Source organism: Dermatophagoides farinae, chromosome 1 (assembly GCF_024713945.1).
Source record: "Dermatophagoides farinae isolate YC_2012a chromosome 1, ASM2471394v1, whole genome shotgun sequence".
NCBI classification, from domain to species: Eukaryota; Metazoa; Arthropoda; class Arachnida; order Sarcoptiformes; family Pyroglyphidae; genus Dermatophagoides; species Dermatophagoides farinae.
The window spans coordinates 3349371-3366408 of record NC_134677.1 but is presented as its reverse complement, the minus strand read 5'-3'; the positions used below and the strand labels follow the sequence as shown (position 1 = coordinate 3366408).

The window sequence follows — 17038 nt, the reverse complement described above, 5'->3', positions numbered from 1 at the left end:
CTTGAAGACAAGTGGTTGATTGAACAAATTCGCCTTTAATTCTAATTTGATTAATTAATGTTCTTGTCATCAATATTAATTGTTACAGATGCGCCTGAGAATCTTCGCCTATCATCAATTCGTGTTGATGTGATTGAAAATGAACATTTACCAGAAATACGTTGTGATAGTGATGCACTACCGGAAGCAACTTATCGATGGATTTCAAATTCATTTTATGATAAATTCACTGGCGTAATTGCTGATACGCCTATTTTGGCCTTGAATCGTACCATTCAACGAGATAGTGCCGGTACATATACCTGCATTGCATCAAATCGACATGGTGAAAAACGAATCGATCTACAAATCAATGTTCTATGTAAGTGATGTGCCATTTTTTCAACTTTCATTCCATTACCATTGATCGATCGATTGATGTATCGATCTATCGATTGATTGATTGATTGATTATTTCTTTGTTTCAATATTGTTACCGAAATCCATTAATGATTATCATTGTTTTTTTTTTGATCAGATCGTCCATCATGTACTATATATGAAAGTAGAACAGGAAAAGAAAATCAAGATGTAGTACTTATCTGTGAAATAACATTCGCCAATCCAAGTAATGGGCTAGAATTTTTCTGGTCACTGAATGGTACTGAATTGAATCAAACATTTATCGATGAATTATCGCATCAAGATGGTATGAAATCCAAGATAATTATACCGGCATATGAAGAACAATTATTTGGTACATGGACATGTTCAGCAAGAAATACAGTCGGACAAACCGATCCGAATTGTACATTATTCGTTGATGCACCAATCGGTATGAAAGTTTTTTTGTTTAATTCACTCATTCATTCATTATTATTCATAACGCACACACATCTAAGAATGGGCAATTTACTTCACTTATTTCACTGTTAGTGGTCAGTGTAAGCAATTTATTAATGAATTTATTATTCATTCCAAAAACACAACTTTTCTAAGATATCATGAATGAATTAGACATATACTCATAATTATTTAGTAAAACAGGACCATTCACATTCCTATCTCATCCATATAGTTTTCTCATTATTATCAATGTAATGGATGAAACATTTTTGCCTTACCAAAAAAAAAAAACATCATAATTGTTATTTCTTGGGAATGTTCATGGAATAAAAATTCTGAAAATTATTTTTATTAATTATCACACATTGCATAACCGAAGCGGAAAAACCACATGTCAAGTGTTGCAAATACTCAAGTATACTGTGACTATGATAGAGAAATTCATATATTCAAACTACGTATTTTTGTTTTGTTTGGCTAGGCTGGTTCCAGAAAAAAAAACTTTTTTTTTTATTGATAGTCATCCAAAACACAAACAAGTTTTCAAGTTGAATTTTACTCTATCCAAAATTCAAGTGGTTTTACAGTCATAATTTTTCATTTTAATTATTACTTTTGTTTGTCGATGTTTGAAACAACCCAAAAATTAATTAATTAAAGTCTGCCTTTATTATACTTAAACTTCGATATTCTAAAGTTATTTGCACTTGGAATTTTTTATGGTTATTTTTTTAGGCATAATCCATGAATAATGATGATCATCATATCTGACTTTTTTTGAATGTGAAATTTTCATTTGAATCTAGGCCTAGGCAACAACAAATATCGATCCTGAATGAACAAGAATTTTTTCTACCATCTATTATACTCACATTCATTTATATTGGTCAGAAAGAATTTCAAAAATGTTTTGTTCATCAAAATAAAAGAGAATAAATTTTCAGCTTCAAATAAATGATGCACAAACAACAACAACAACAACAATAAACAATATTCAATGTTAGAGAAAACAAATGGACCTACCACCAACCAACCAACTAACCATATACTGTATTCAGAAATAGAAAAGCAATCCATCTTTGCCAATTCGATTGAATCGAACCTAAATTGAATGATCAAGTATTCTTTTGTTGTTGTTGTTGTTGTTGTTGTTGTTGCTTGATAATGAGAATGACATACATTTAGCCAAAACAGACAGACTTACAAAGAAAGAGAGAGAGAGAAAAAAAATATTGTGATTGAGTGAGATAGATTGCTCATCCATCTTTATATATACACACACACACACACACGAATTGTGTGCAAAATGTAACCTTGACTTTTTTTTTGTTTCATAATTCCATTCCAATCCCACCCACATATTTACCATTTTAATAGCTGCCGAATCGGTTCTAGATGATGAATCATTATTGATCATATCAGCGGTCATTGTAGCCATTATATTCGCCTTTTTATTCATATTGTTATGTCTAATATTCATGATGAAACGTCGTCGTCATAAAAACGGTAAGTGTTTGTCATTCAAATTTAAATTTCCTTTTTTCCCTGCATTTCTATCCATTTTTCTATCTATTGCTACTTCCGTCTATCTATTCCTTTCAATCAAATCTATTGTTTGAACTGAACAAAAAAAAAATAATTCACAAAAATGTGCCATTGTCAAATTTTTGTCAGAATTTTAGATACAAGAATCGTAAGATTCCAATTCGTTACAAAATGAATAATGTTGAATGTTTTTTTTTCATTATTTTCCATTATTAGTAATTATTATAATGATCCATTTGTTCAATTTGTGGCCAATTAAGAAATTGTAAATAGACCTATATCATGATGATGATCATCATGTTGATGATGATGATAATGATGATCCATATTTATATTGTGACAAAACATTAAAAGCATAGTAATTTATTATTATATATGCCCTAATTTGCATAGATATTTATATGTGTCCATTATATTTTGCCATTTTTTTCCATTTCATTTCAATTTTTTAATCGTTATTATGATGACGATGATGATGATGGTACATACAAGTACCATTTTGACCAATTTTCGCCTTTACTATCTTCTATGATTATGGTTTAAAAACAATTAAATCCGAATAGAATTATGATTATGATGACTTAAATAATATATATATAAACATTTGCGGAAAACATTGTGTTCTTTTTGGCCAAAAACGATTTTCATCAAAAAAAAGTAGCATTAAAAAAAACAATGACTACATGCAACCATTTAATGTATACTGGCGATATATTGCTTGGAACGTATTCTCCAAAGTAGTTCAAAAATGAATCTTACATTATTATATTTTTCAAATGTGTGATCATTGTTAGAAATAATGGTGATGTTGTTGTAGGTCATGATTATGGGGAGAAACAAAACAAAACAAATGCAATGATGTTTTCAACAACAACAATAGAAATTATGTAAATTCATTCAATCATTTTTTTGTTGGATTCGTTAGAAAAAAAAACTTTTGCTCACCAATTTTTTGTTATGATTTTCACTAAAATATTATATTTGATTGAAGATGATCTTCACGATCATTTTTCATGCTAGAGGTGTTCAATCCAATTCAAAAATGAAAAAAAAAACAAAAAAAAATCAATGCCCGATATTGGTTGAAATTTTATTCCCGTATATATCAAGCCAATCAATCGATTGATTGATGTATTCATAACGAACATGAAAAAATGAACGATTCTTTCGAATTTTTTTTTCATTTTCATTTTTATTCATCCTTCCAATTAGTAGTAAAGATTCATTTGAATTCTTTGTTATGTTTTTTCATGGCAAACATTTGTTTTTTTGTTCGTTCGTTGTTTTTTTTCATCAACATTATTATTATTATTATTATTATTATGATCATCATAAAAGTACAAACTTTGTTGTTTATTTACACACACACATACACGGAATGACTACATATATTATAGTATTGACTTCGTTTTTGTTGTTTTTTTTTTCGAAAACAACACAAAAAAAATTGCTGCCGAAAAAAAAGATGATGAATGGATCTAGGAACAACCTCGGAAAATTTGAAACATAAATGAATGTGAATTCGTGCATCACAAAAAATTCAATGACTTGATTGACTAATGTTCAAGTTTATATTGTGAATGGCTGTTTTGGTTACATACACAATACCAACCAACCATGCCGTTGGGCACTTTTTTGTATATGTATTCAATGAATATTGTGTTGGGCAAAAAAAAATGATGAGAATATGGAATAAACATACACAAACATATACAGAGAAATATAATGAAAATTTAGTACTGAATGCGGTCGCGGATTCTTTTCCGCCCATTATATTCCAAATATTCATTTATTTAGCAAATTTGAGTTTGTTTTTTTTCGTATATTAATGATATGTGGCGAATTCTGTTTATTATATATCGCTATAATCATTTTTTTACTGAATTTCAACTTTTGCTAAGCGAAACAAAACAAAAACAATGTTTATGATCAAAAACTTTTAACACAATATTGATGATAATGATGATGATGAACAATAGTCATTTGACGTTTTTTGCTATTACAAAATCTATTCCATTGTCATATGAAATCAGTGTATTATTCTTATGTCCAGTTTTTGGATTCTTTCTGTCTCATTTGAATGATGTTTGTTGCCCTCGATCATCATCATCATCGTCATCGTCATTGATGACAAACAACCACAAATTGAATAGAAAAAAAAACAAACTCAACTCTCAATCTGAAAATCTGCAATCTGCAAGTTTGGTTTATTTTCATTGCATTCAATCAATCCAAATTTTTTTTACAGTCCTTTATTTTCGTTTTGTTTTGTTTTCTTTTTTTTTAATTCGATTATTGTCACCAAAAATCGAGAAAAAAAGAATGAATGAAAGAAGAATTCTTTTTCTCTTGCCATTCCATCACAAACATGCACATTGGCCCCAGATGAATTTTGATGCATTACATTGAGCATTGTATATAAATTGGCACGAGTTTTTTTTTGAACATACATTTTTTTTCTATTTATTGTTCCATTCTCATCCATCCATTGAATCCACTCATTCATTCAAACAAAGTTTATTTGCTCAAAACTTTGTTAACATTATCATCATGATGGTTAAAGAAAAGGGGAATTTCAAAAAAAAAAATTCACAAAACCAAAAAAAAGCATATATTAAAATGATCGAACAAGTAGTGCAAGTATTTGAATTGTGATAAAATCACTGGATGAATGATGAATGAAATTCATTCATCATCCATTCATCATATAATGAATGAATGAATGAAAAAAAATAGATATTTCGAAACGTTACAAACATACACACATATGTAGTTTACATATAGGTTTTTTTTTAATATTTAAATTTGATGACTCAATCAATCGCGTACATCATCATTCGTCGAAGTTTTTTTTTTAATATTCTTTTGTTCCCAATTTCAATATTCAAATTTTTTTTTCACTTTTTCTTCGAATAGAGAAGAAAAAAAAATGGATCTTGATTTTATTTTTTCTTTCTCAACAAAAAAAAAATCAAAGCTTAGCTTCAATTAGCTTTAAGCATTTAAATTATGGATGGATGAATCAAGATGTGGATTGTGATAATATCAAATGGCCATGATGATGGTCATGTTTTTTGTGTGTGTGTGTGTTTGTATGTAAGTCCTTGCTACGAAGTGTCAAATTTTATGCAATTATCATACAATGGCCATAATAATAATAATGTTTTTTTTTTGCCCAAAAATTTCTTCTTATTTTCTTCTTTAATTTCATTTTCATTTCTTTATAATAATTCCTTTCATGTTTTCTGTTTTTGTTGTTGTTGTTGTTGATTTTTTCGTTTAACATTTTTTATTTTTATTTTTCTTTTTTTCCCCATTTTTACACGTTCATTTTTTTTCGTTTTGATTGAATTTCTTCATTCGTCGACCCCAAAAATTATCACAATCATCATCATCATCATCATTATATTAATCCATGGTTTTTTTTGAATAATTTCAACAACAACAATAAAAAAAATTGTTGGTCATTTTGAATATATAAATCATCGCCATTCACATCATCAACTATTTGTGTATGATTCCAAATTATTCCAAATCAAATGTTGTACCAAATTATTGATGTCGTCGACCTCAAACACATGTGTTATTTGCATTTTGTTTTTGTGTTTTTCATATATAAAACTGATGATGAAATGTGGTAACAGATAAAGATAAACGAGAAAAGTAAGTTTGTTCGTTCGGTGTTTTTTTTTATCTAATCAATTTTTCAATTGTCGAGAATTTAATCCTCGACTTTGGGTGCTTATTCAATCACACACACACACAAACTAACAATCAATACGAAAAATAATGTTTGCTTGCTTATATACGATGAGAGAATGACCACTTGACATTTGCCCACGCACACATACACACATTCAGAGCTGGACAAAGTATGACAATACGATTTGAAACGGAAGGAAGGAAGGAAACGGTCACTAATATTGATTGAGACAGCATCTGAATGAGAATCGAAATAAATTCATGGTTTTTTTTGGAGGCCAGGTTTTTTCTTTTAATTATAGGGAACTCTCTGAACACAAACATTGGAAATTGTAACAAGTCATTATAATTAGAAAAATTGTTGTGAACCCATTTTTATTTGTTTATTTCAATCTTCTAAATGGAACATTCTCAGAAAAAGTTTTCTTTGTTGTTGTGGTTGTTGGTTCCAACATTTTCATGTCATTCGACTATTCAAGTTTCGGGTTATGTTGATAGATTTTTTTTCTTCTTGGGTATCATAAATTCTGTCTATTTTATACGCCAATAAACCTTTTTCAATGGTTTTATTTTTCAAATATATAACCAAAAAACGTTGAAAATATAGTGCATGTATGATTTGCAGGATCATGAACCATAAAATATTGGTCCAAATGTTATCATTGTGTGTGTTTGAGCGCTGGAATCGAACCAAGTTTGCGGTTATTTATTACCCCCATATACATTAATCTCAACTTTTTTTTGTTTAGCAACTTCTTTCAATATATGATTCTATTCCGCAAAATAACCTAATATGGTTCTCGCTCATTTTAATCGAACCAATATTCCGATCATTGTTAGTTTCATTATTAGATTCTATCATTGTATGATGACCCAACAACGACAATAGCAAAAGCATCATCATCATCAACAACAACAACAGAAAATCGGTTATATCCAATCCATTGATTCGAGATTTGGCCAGACAAAAAAAAAGAAAAAATGGGCAGGGAGCCAATTGGTTTCGATCGACCGGTAATTAATGGCCATTATATATATCTAGCTAAAGCTCCATTGTGATTAATGTTTGATGATTTTGCAGTTGACCTATTGCTGCTCGAATTCTTTACCCTTAACAAGCGAATTGTTCTAAATAATGGTTTTGTTATTGGTTTGTTTTTTTTGTTTCTTCTACCGATGTATTCGTTTCAACTGAACATTTTTTGCTTGAAACAACAAATGACTTTAACGTCCACTCTATAGTTGTTGTTTTTTTTCAACCAATCATAGCAGCAGCCATTCACTTTATTCGTATAGATGAATCGCTTTGGTTTTTGTTTTTTATCCAACTAGTTGGCTCCCTGCTCTTTACTTTTGGTACCCGATTTTTTTTTCGCATTCGATAGTGCCATCACAATGATGATGACTTTGGGTGATGGTGATGACGTCGTTCTCTAGTCATCATCGAAAGAATTTAATGGTCCTCATAATAATTGTCCTTTTTCATTCTTTTTGTCTAAACAATAAACGCTAATACTCATTCTTTCTTTCAAAATGTAATTGAGAAGCAAATCCGTCTTTATTTTGAAGATTTTTGTTTTTTTGGATTTCATACTGAACAAATGGAAAAATTTATTCCAGAATTGAAAAAATCACTCTTTTTATGTATAGAATAAGCTTTGTTTATATGAATCGATTTTTGATTAGACATTCAATCATTGATCGATCTACACACACGAAAACATGACAAATATCATCAATGATTATTGTTTATAATCAATAATTGATTTACTCTCCGGGAAAAAAATGATGTTCCAATTCTATACAGGAAATAAATGAAACAAAAAAAAACAAAAATTTTCCAATTTTATTTGTTTATTGTGTAGATGTAGAAAAATTGACAAAAATAACCGTGTTCAGCAATTTGGAAATGTTGTCCGGTTAGTTTTGTTTCTTCTTGTATGACAAATATTTTATCCAAACAAAGCAAATTAGTTTGCACATGAATGGATTTGACAAACCCTGATTGTTTACATACGCACACACACACACACACACGGACGGACATTGTTTGAATTTAGAAAAAAACAAGAATTTTAATTCCATTAGTTTTATCATATAATGATACTGCATTATTCGTTACTTTTGACAAAAATAGTTTGATCCAGAAATTTCAAATAAAAGGTGTACTTTTTCCATTATTCAAAAGTCATGATCATAATAACGTATCATTAGCATAGGAATCAAATATATACTCTGCTGATTTTTGTCGTGATTATGGTTCGATTTCCGAATCCATACAATTTACATGAAACAAATGATACTTTTTGTTCTCAAATATTTGTCTATTTGGTTAAATTATCAATCAATTACAGTCTAGTTTTGTTTCAGATTTCAAAATTTCAATGCAATTCATTCCAGTTGTTGGTAACAAAGACAGAATCACAAAATTAAGATACACAATTACTAGCATTTAGTATAGGAGAATAATTATTAGAATGGTATGGAGCCAAGTGGTCAATTTATTCTTGAGGCAAAATGTGGATAATAATAATTAACTTTACAGATTAATTTCAAAAATTCTTATTGTCGTCGTTTAATGTATATAAAGAACCAATATGAGTTATGGATTCCAATGTATCTGTCAATTTTTTTTCCAATGACAACCAATACCAATTTTGTCATTTATAAACACACATATTAATTGGACCTCTTTTGTCAAGTTTTCGTTTTTTTTCCACGATTTTTTTGACAAGTTGTCGTTTTGGTTCCACAATATCCATTAGTTGTAAGTGTGTGTTGTTTGAAGAAAACATGTCGTCGCTGTATATATATTTATGTTTCATTAGAATTTGAGCTGGAATTCTCAATTCTTGCATTTTTTATGTTTTGTTCTATTCGATTGGGTTTTGGTTTTTTTCTCTTGTCATTACATTTAAAATTCTTTGCACATCATCAAAATGTCAAAAAATGTTTTCTCTCTCTTGCCTACTGTTTTTCAAGAATTTTCAAATTCTCGAATCTAGCTTATATGTATGTAGCAAGCAAATATTGTCTGCATCTGTTTTTCCATTTGTGTGTGTGTGTGTGTGTTTGGATGTATGAATGCCAATCCAAAAACAAAACAAAACAAAACAAAAAAAACGAATGATATCCCGATAATAATAGTAACATTATGATCATCCATTTTTTCTCATCCCCTTCACTATGATTGCCCTTTTTTTGTTCCAATGCTTTTTTATTCGCTGAAATGTCAATATCAAATATGTTGTTTGATCCACTTTAAATGTCATATTATGACACAATCATCAGTCCGGATGGAGATCGTTCACCAACACCAAGCTCATCGACGAGTCGTGTTTCATCCAATCAAAATGGTATTGTATCATCATTTGTGTTATCATAAAATCTTTTTTATCTATCTCTTATCTGTTGTTGGTAATAATGAATTATCAAAAATCCAGATTCAATCATACTGATCATCATCAGGCCAATCAACCGAAATTTTAGTTTTGTTTTTTTTCGCTAAATAATTATTCAGTTACAGCTAATTCTGCCACTACTTTATATTATTTGGAAATTCATTAGACCAGATTCTTGATTATTATTATGCTGTGTGTGTGTATAATCTCACTAGTGAATTTAGTGATGATGTGGTTATGATGATTGTGTGTAGATATGAAATTGGTTTTGGTCTTTGAAAACGATTTCTTTATCACTGATTATGATAATGGTTAATGATGGTTGTGGTGAATCTTAATTTTTTCCAATGACTTTTACCGGCGGTTGTCATGAAATCACGATCATCTTGTGTATAGGAAACGATAATGACAATCAAACGCACACACAGACCATTCTCTGCCGTCAAATAATAGCCTATTATCTTTGCGAGCCAATCTCCGAAATTCTCTTCGTTTTTTTCGTTCTCTGTTTGCCATTTTTATTTCATTTTATTTTTCTCATATCAACATTAACAATCTTTTCGCTTTCAAACTGATCATTATTATTTGTGCCGCATTTTTTGTTTATGCTACTGGTCTTTTTCCATTAGTTAATCGTTGTCTCCAAATCTCTCCTGAATCCATTCTTTTTTCTTTATGTATTGAATATTCCACATTCTACAGTAACACACATACACAGTATATATGAACCATAATCATTATTCGAGATGTGAGAAAAAATGTGTTTTCTTTTGTATATGCACAATGACAATGTGAATAAATGAACATTTTTTTTTCGATCTTGGATAATGATCAAAAACGGGTGCATCGATAGCAAGTGTGTGTTGGATCGATTGGCCATTGTTTGTTTTTTTTTTGTTTATTCATTCACATGCAATGTATCTAACGATTAAACGATTCTATTGTCTTTTGTTTGTATATATACATCATTTCCAATGGTGATGATTATCGTCGTCATCATTCTTTTGTATATCTTGACATTGGCAACATTGTGCTGACTTTACAATATTCTTAAAAACTCTCTCTTTTTTGATTATTGATGAAATGACCCTAACAACATCAGTCAAGATGGCCAACATGAGCATCATCAAATACTAAATCATAACCATAGCTTTTTTTCTTGTCGAAAAAAATCTCTATATAAAATCAGAATTTTTTTTTGTTGTTGATTTTGTTGCTGGTTATAATCAGCATAATACAATTCTCCATCTACCAGAAATTTTTTTCTTGTTTGAATTTTTTTTTCTCATTATCATTTTCTGCTTTACATACAACCATAGATCTTTATCGAATGCTTTAGTTGTCTTTTTTTTCTTGCTAATCAATGCAAATCTTTTCAGCACACACTCACATCAAACTGAGATGTTGAGCTAAGAATATACGATCTGATTTAAGTCTGTTTAGCATTCACGAATGAACATCGACTCGTCGCCGATCACATCATACAAAATGTAAAAGAACTGTTTATAAGGAAAAGAATTACGGCTAGAATTACGTTATTTCCAATCTCATTTCACCCTTAAGGCCTGTCGAAAAAAACAGGATCGGACAGAATGGTTCTGAATTTGATTCTGGCGCACATACACACACACAAACACGAACGTTATCGATGGTGTTTATTTGAATCTTACATCTTTTTACCATTTCATCTCGGCTTGCATTTTTCCTCCCAGAATTTTTCTTTACCCTTGATTTTGTATTTCATTTAAAATTCAATTTAGCAGTGCATTTTTTCCTAATCCTTTTTTTATGAATCTAATTTGTGAACATAATTTATTTTTTTCACTCTCTCTCTCTCTCTCTCTCTCTCTATCACCGATTCTTTACTGATTTATATGTGTTTTTTTTCACTATAGATCTTATAAGCCAAAAAAGTCAGGCAAGCTCTAAGAAAGCCACCGAAACGGAACGTTTATCATCATCAAATTCATCAACAACGGCAACGATGCCAACCTCCGGAGATATGTATGAGAATATGACTTTTCATAGAAAGGTATGAATATTTATAATGATATCGAATGTTAAATTGAATTTTTTTGCAATCAAAATCAAAAAAAATTGAAATTAATTTTTCGCTTTTTATGCTTTATGAACTTCACTATATGAATTTTCCAACACGAACGCATACTCATAGCCGAACTGCTTACCGCATCTAAATGGAATGGCTGCTTCGTATTATCATCATCATAATCCAATGCTTCCGCAATCATCACCAATCACGGCTACACCTGCAACCACTTCATCGATATCACCAATTCCTCCTACCTATGATAATGCAACCAAAACATTGAATAATACAATCGAAGCTTTTCGTCGTACACAATCGGCAAGATTCACCTCGAATCAGGTAAAAAATGCCAAGCTTGATGATCCTAATGTCTAATTTTGTTTGTTTTACCTTATGGCTTTTTTCAATAATCGCAAAATAACCGCAGAATCTTGGTCTTAATATTTACAGTATTTATAATGATCCATCACAAGCCTTGATGTACACAGATCTAAAATTACCACCACCCCCAATTGCAACTAAACCAATGACCGATGTGGCTTCAATCGCTAATCATCATAATCATCCTGCTCATCATCAAAATCATTCACAACATCAACAACGATTACCAACGATGGCCAAGAATCATACATTAGCTCAATATCAACACCATCATCCCATTACATCATTTCATTCATCAACATTGGCCAAAACAAATACAAATAATATGTATCAACAATTAGGACCAATGATACAATCGAATCGTACATCACAACATTATCCAAATCATGTTTCTTCATCACAATCATCATCATTATCATCATCAAACAATAATAATAACAATCAACAAAACAATGGATCATCATCCGATTCATCAACACCACCATCACTATCAACATCGAGTACGAACAGTAATCATTACAATGTAACTAATTCTACAACTACTAATAAAACACACAGCAGTAGTGGTGGTGGTGGGGGTAATACATTCAACTCAAATAATTCACCATACATCCATCATACTTATGATCGACCTGATTCGATCAAACAATCACATTTATCGTTCGCTAAAAGAATGACCACCATATCGAATTCAACTAATCATTCACCATATATTGCTGGTTCCTTATTGCCACCGACTGATGATTCTCGTTCATCATCATCATCGATTCGAAGTCATTATCATCGTAATCCACCGACCCCAACAGGTTCGAATAGTGGTGGTGGTATAAGGTCAAATAACTTTATATATCATCCACACCAATCAAATGTGGATACGGCCGGAAATACGGCCACTTCCATTGGCGGTGGACATTGTGAGTACGCTATCCTACAGTTCGATAATCCACCATCACCGCAATCAAGTCAATGTTGATGATCCATTTTTATTATTGTTCTGTTATTATTATTATTATTGTTATTGCCGATGATTTTCATCTTAATTTATTCGTTCATTCATTGTTTCATGCCTTTTTTATTTATTAATTTCCTTGCCACTTTCTACTTGATTTTCGATGCATTGTATCTTCTGGTTTTTTTCTCATCATTTTATTTCCTTTATTTCCTTGCAAACATACCGAAATACCCGTACCTCACGCCTATCTTTTCCTCGCTTTCTAATCAATTATTCTTTTCTTTCTTTCTCTATCTCTTTGCTCTCTATGTATCTTTCTTTCAATTTTTTTACTTTGTGCTTTTTTTCATAAATTACAATCATTAAATCTGGCCATAATATAGCCGTTTGGGAAAGATATGGACGACATCCTGTACGCAGACATCTACGAGGATGTGAAAAGTGGTAGAATAAAAGATCCACGACCGAAGCCGCCGCCATTACCACCAAAACCAGGCACTATTGATGCCAATTTTTTGCCTGAAACACCAAAACGTCCAGCCCATCTAATGATGATGAAACATCATTCTTAAGTGCCTAAATAATCACATTCACAATTGAGATATAGCAAGACATATACAGACTATTGTTTGTTAAAATTATTCACAGAAATTCTATTCTATCACAACTCAATTGCTCGAATTGACAGGTATCCATTTAGCATACATAAACTAGAGAATTACCGAATCAAAAGAAAACAAATTGTTTATATGTATGGACTATGATCTACATTTATCTATGACCACCACCATAACTGGAATTTTAAATATTCTGTGATTCTCTGGTTCATTTTTCTACTATCTTCTGTTTATGGCCGAAATATTGAGCAGGGTGTCTTGGAAATCTCTAGAATAATTTCCTTTTTCCCTTTTATTCTTTTCCCAGCAAATCTTCAACACCAGAATGACACAACATCGATACAACAATTTAGTCAATTCATCATCTCAGCTTTTTTTTGTTATTATTTTTCTTTTACTTATCTTATTATTTGGCTTTTTTTCTTGCTAATCCTGTATACATGTTTGTAATTATAATTGCATATTTTTTCTCTGTTTATTTAAGATCCTTTTCTAAATGATGTAAATAAAATAATATTAAAGGAATTATAAATTCAAATTCGTTTGTCATATCTTTCTTTTTGTACGATGTGTGGCGCTAAATATCGAGATTAAACACAGATGAATTTTAGAATAAAATCATGATTAAGCAGCTGCCATCTAGTGTTGATTTATTAATTTTTTTTGGCATTACTAGAATTAACATTTTCTATCACTAGATGTCGAGCATTGCAGAATTTGATTTTTTTCGAATGTTGAAAAAAATGAAACATTCAACGAATGAATTATGGAATGGTAAAATTTTGTTTTGAAATTAAATTGAGAATAATAATTTCAATTTTTTCGAATTGTTTCTTCTAGTTTGTTCTAGAATTTAATTTATCCATTCGAATTTTTATCATCATCATTTTATTTATTGTTGAAAATTTTTCCCAATTAGATTTACAAATAATCATATAATCTACCCCATTCTCACATTCTCAAACCAACAGAATTCGAATGATACCACTAGATCGTATACGATTTTCCAACATGCTAGATGCATTGTAACAGAGATAGTGGAAGAGATGATTTTTGGGCGATGAATTCGGATAGCTAAAAACGAAAAAAAATGGAATCGGTGGCGCTAAATCGGTATACTTGCATTCCAAGTTTGCTATTTGAACAATCCGGTTGTGTTGATGCATCCATAATCATATTCTGCATGTATATTTGATTGTATGACACACTCACATTGTCAGTGTATTCAAGATGAACAACTTGTTTGACCCCTAAAACTCTATGTCCGTTGACTGATAAACAATTCTACGAAATCTTTCAGTGATTCTATTATATTTGTGTTATTATATTGTGTATACTCGAAACTTGTTCATTGTGCTTATGAGCAAAAAAATGTTGATTAATCTAACTTAGCATCATATGTAAAAAAATCATTTGGGAATCACTTCAACTGAAAAACTACAGCAACAGAATCCCATATATACTTCATATACCAATATGAAGTTCGTATTTACGTTTAATTGTAAGTACCGTTTTTTCCTATTTCCCCCGGGTTATTTCTAGTCGTAGTTGCGAATACTATTACTTTTTTCTCTCTGTTAACCCGAGTGTCATCATCCATAAATGGATAATGGACTGAATAAGGCAACTCGTAAGAAAGAAGGGGAAAAAATCTGACTATTTTTCATCACTATATCATATCATCATCACTATCATTGGATTTGTCGGGCTCATGAGACAGGAATCGTTGTTTCATTTTTTTCGGGGACCTACTGTCATTGAATGTTCATCATATAAATGGCTGTTTAAATCTCGATCCATATCTTGGTTGAAGAATCAAAAAAAAAAAAAATTAAACACTATGTATTCTTGACTTAAAACAGTCTTTTTTGTCATTCATCAAGCAACCAACAATGTCGTTGTGAGGGTGTGTGTTTCACGCTTTTGTTGATGTGTTGCACATTAATCGATTCTTTTCTCTAGAATCATTCACAAACACATACACAATTGAAACTTTGATGTTGTCCTAAAACAACTTTGTTTTTTTTCTATTTTCAAAACAAAAAACTGTTCCGGACCCTATTGTATTTTTATGATTTTGGTTGTCTTGCATTTTTCTAGAGTTTTTTTTCTTTCGAGCTCAATTAAAGATTCTATCATTGCATTGTAAGTGTATATGTGTATATCGTTGAGAACATTTTCTCCATTTTTAACAGCAATGAGAGAACATTGTTTTTTTTTATTTGAAAAAATGAAATCTAAGCTTATGACACTTTTTTTGAAACTCATTTTTTTTCGTTGTCTTTTTTGTTTTGTCGTTGGCTAATCGACATTCTGTGATATGATGATGATGATGATGTGATGGTATGATATTCATTCTACTGAATGATCTGAGTGAATCTTTTGAATCGATTTTTGTTTTCTGGTAACAACAACTTCACATGTGTGTGTTGTGCAAACATTAGACATTTCATCAAGTGCAAATTTTTTTTTCGGCGACCAACTTATAAAAGTCAATTTTTGTTGTTTTTTCTTGTTGTAAAACAACAACAACAAAAAGCCTTATGTATATTTCGGTCGAATGATTGTCGGATATTAAATCCGGATATATATGTGTGAAGAAAACAAAAAACCAATTCGGAATGGAACAATATTTATACTATAATCAATAAAGACTTTTTACCTTTAGTACCGAAATTCATATTCATCTTTACACTGCTTTTTATGTACGGTTTTAATGTGTGTTCGCGTGTCCATTGTCCATGTCAATGTATTCGTGTTAATGGCTATGTATTATGTACTTGCATGTATGTGTTTGCATGATTATGGCCATTCATTGATGCATAGATGAATAATGTTTGTTTCACTAGCTTGACTAGATTCTTTGGTCAAACTATGTTTCATTCATTGTATGTGTATACATGTATGCATGTGTCAGTGATGGTTATAGTTATTAATGGATAGAGGTACATCATCATATACATACACAATGATCATGATCACAGTAATAATCATAATCATCTCGCCCTTTGTCCATTGGGCAGTGACAATCAAGAAAAAAAATGGTGCCAAAATATCCATAATCTCTACTACTATAAATGTGTTGCCTTCATCATTCAAGTGTATATCCGATGATTATAATAATGACAAATCATTGAGCGTAAACGAATCGCGTTATTGTTCTAAATGATTTTTTTCCTCCTGATTGTATGATTTCTATACATACGTGGATGATGATGATGATGATCATTACAATTGAATCGAATTGACATGATGACATGCCCGTTTTTTCTTTGTTTTGTTTTGTTTTCGGATACATACCTCATTCGGTAATGTTTAGTCTGGCTTGTCTTGTATTATTTTTCCCGTTTCCTCCTTTCGGTTATCTACCCGCTTGTATTTTTATATATGAATCGTCAATAATTCGGCTGTCAAATTTTTTTCTTTATTCGATTTTTTTTCTGGTTTCAAGCTTGAATGATTTGAACATTGAAAATCCATATATTGTATACAATCATTTTTGGGGCTTGTTTGGCTGGCTGACTGTATAGTTCACCAATCAATTTCGTTTGAACCCCTCATACTAACA

The 17038-nt window shown here is 30.6% G+C and overlaps 2 protein-coding genes across 8 annotated transcripts in view; both read left to right on the top strand.

Moving 5' to 3' along the window:
- LOC124491704 (hemicentin-1) overlaps positions 1 to 13594 on the top strand; it is a 58523-nt gene extending 44929 nt beyond the window's left edge. Inside the window, exons 9-17 of one of the 4 annotated variants that reach the window (XM_075735232.1) lie at positions 89 to 361; positions 518 to 814; positions 2203 to 2331; positions 6015 to 6033; positions 9364 to 9428; positions 11369 to 11505; positions 11647 to 11859; positions 11948 to 12815; positions 13237 to 13594. In XM_075735232.1, coding sequence (XP_075591347.1) covers positions 89 to 361; positions 518 to 814; positions 2203 to 2331; positions 6015 to 6033; positions 9364 to 9428; positions 11369 to 11505; positions 11647 to 11859; positions 11948 to 12815; positions 13237 to 13301 — 2066 coding nt within the window. In that variant the 3' untranslated portion in view covers positions 13302 to 13594. Of the gene's footprint in view, positions 1 to 88; positions 362 to 517; positions 815 to 2202; positions 2332 to 6014; positions 6034 to 9363; positions 9429 to 11368; positions 11506 to 11646; positions 11860 to 11947; positions 12820 to 13236 lie in introns of all 4 variants that reach the window. The other 3 variants (XM_075735233.1, XM_075735234.1, XM_075735235.1) reach the window with 3 other exon arrangements.
- A 992-nt stretch (positions 13595 to 14586) lies between these two features.
- The window catches only part of LOC124492173 (discoidin domain-containing receptor 2), a 42050-nt gene continuing 39598 nt past the window's right edge, over positions 14587 to 17038 (top strand). For 2 of the 4 annotated variants that reach the window (XM_047054995.2, XM_075731714.1), the window contains exon 1: positions 14600 to 14971. The gene's annotated coding sequence lies outside the window, so the exon portion shown is untranslated. Of the gene's footprint in view, positions 14972 to 17038 lie in introns of all 4 variants that reach the window. The other 2 variants (XM_047054993.2, XM_047054994.2) reach the window with 2 other exon arrangements.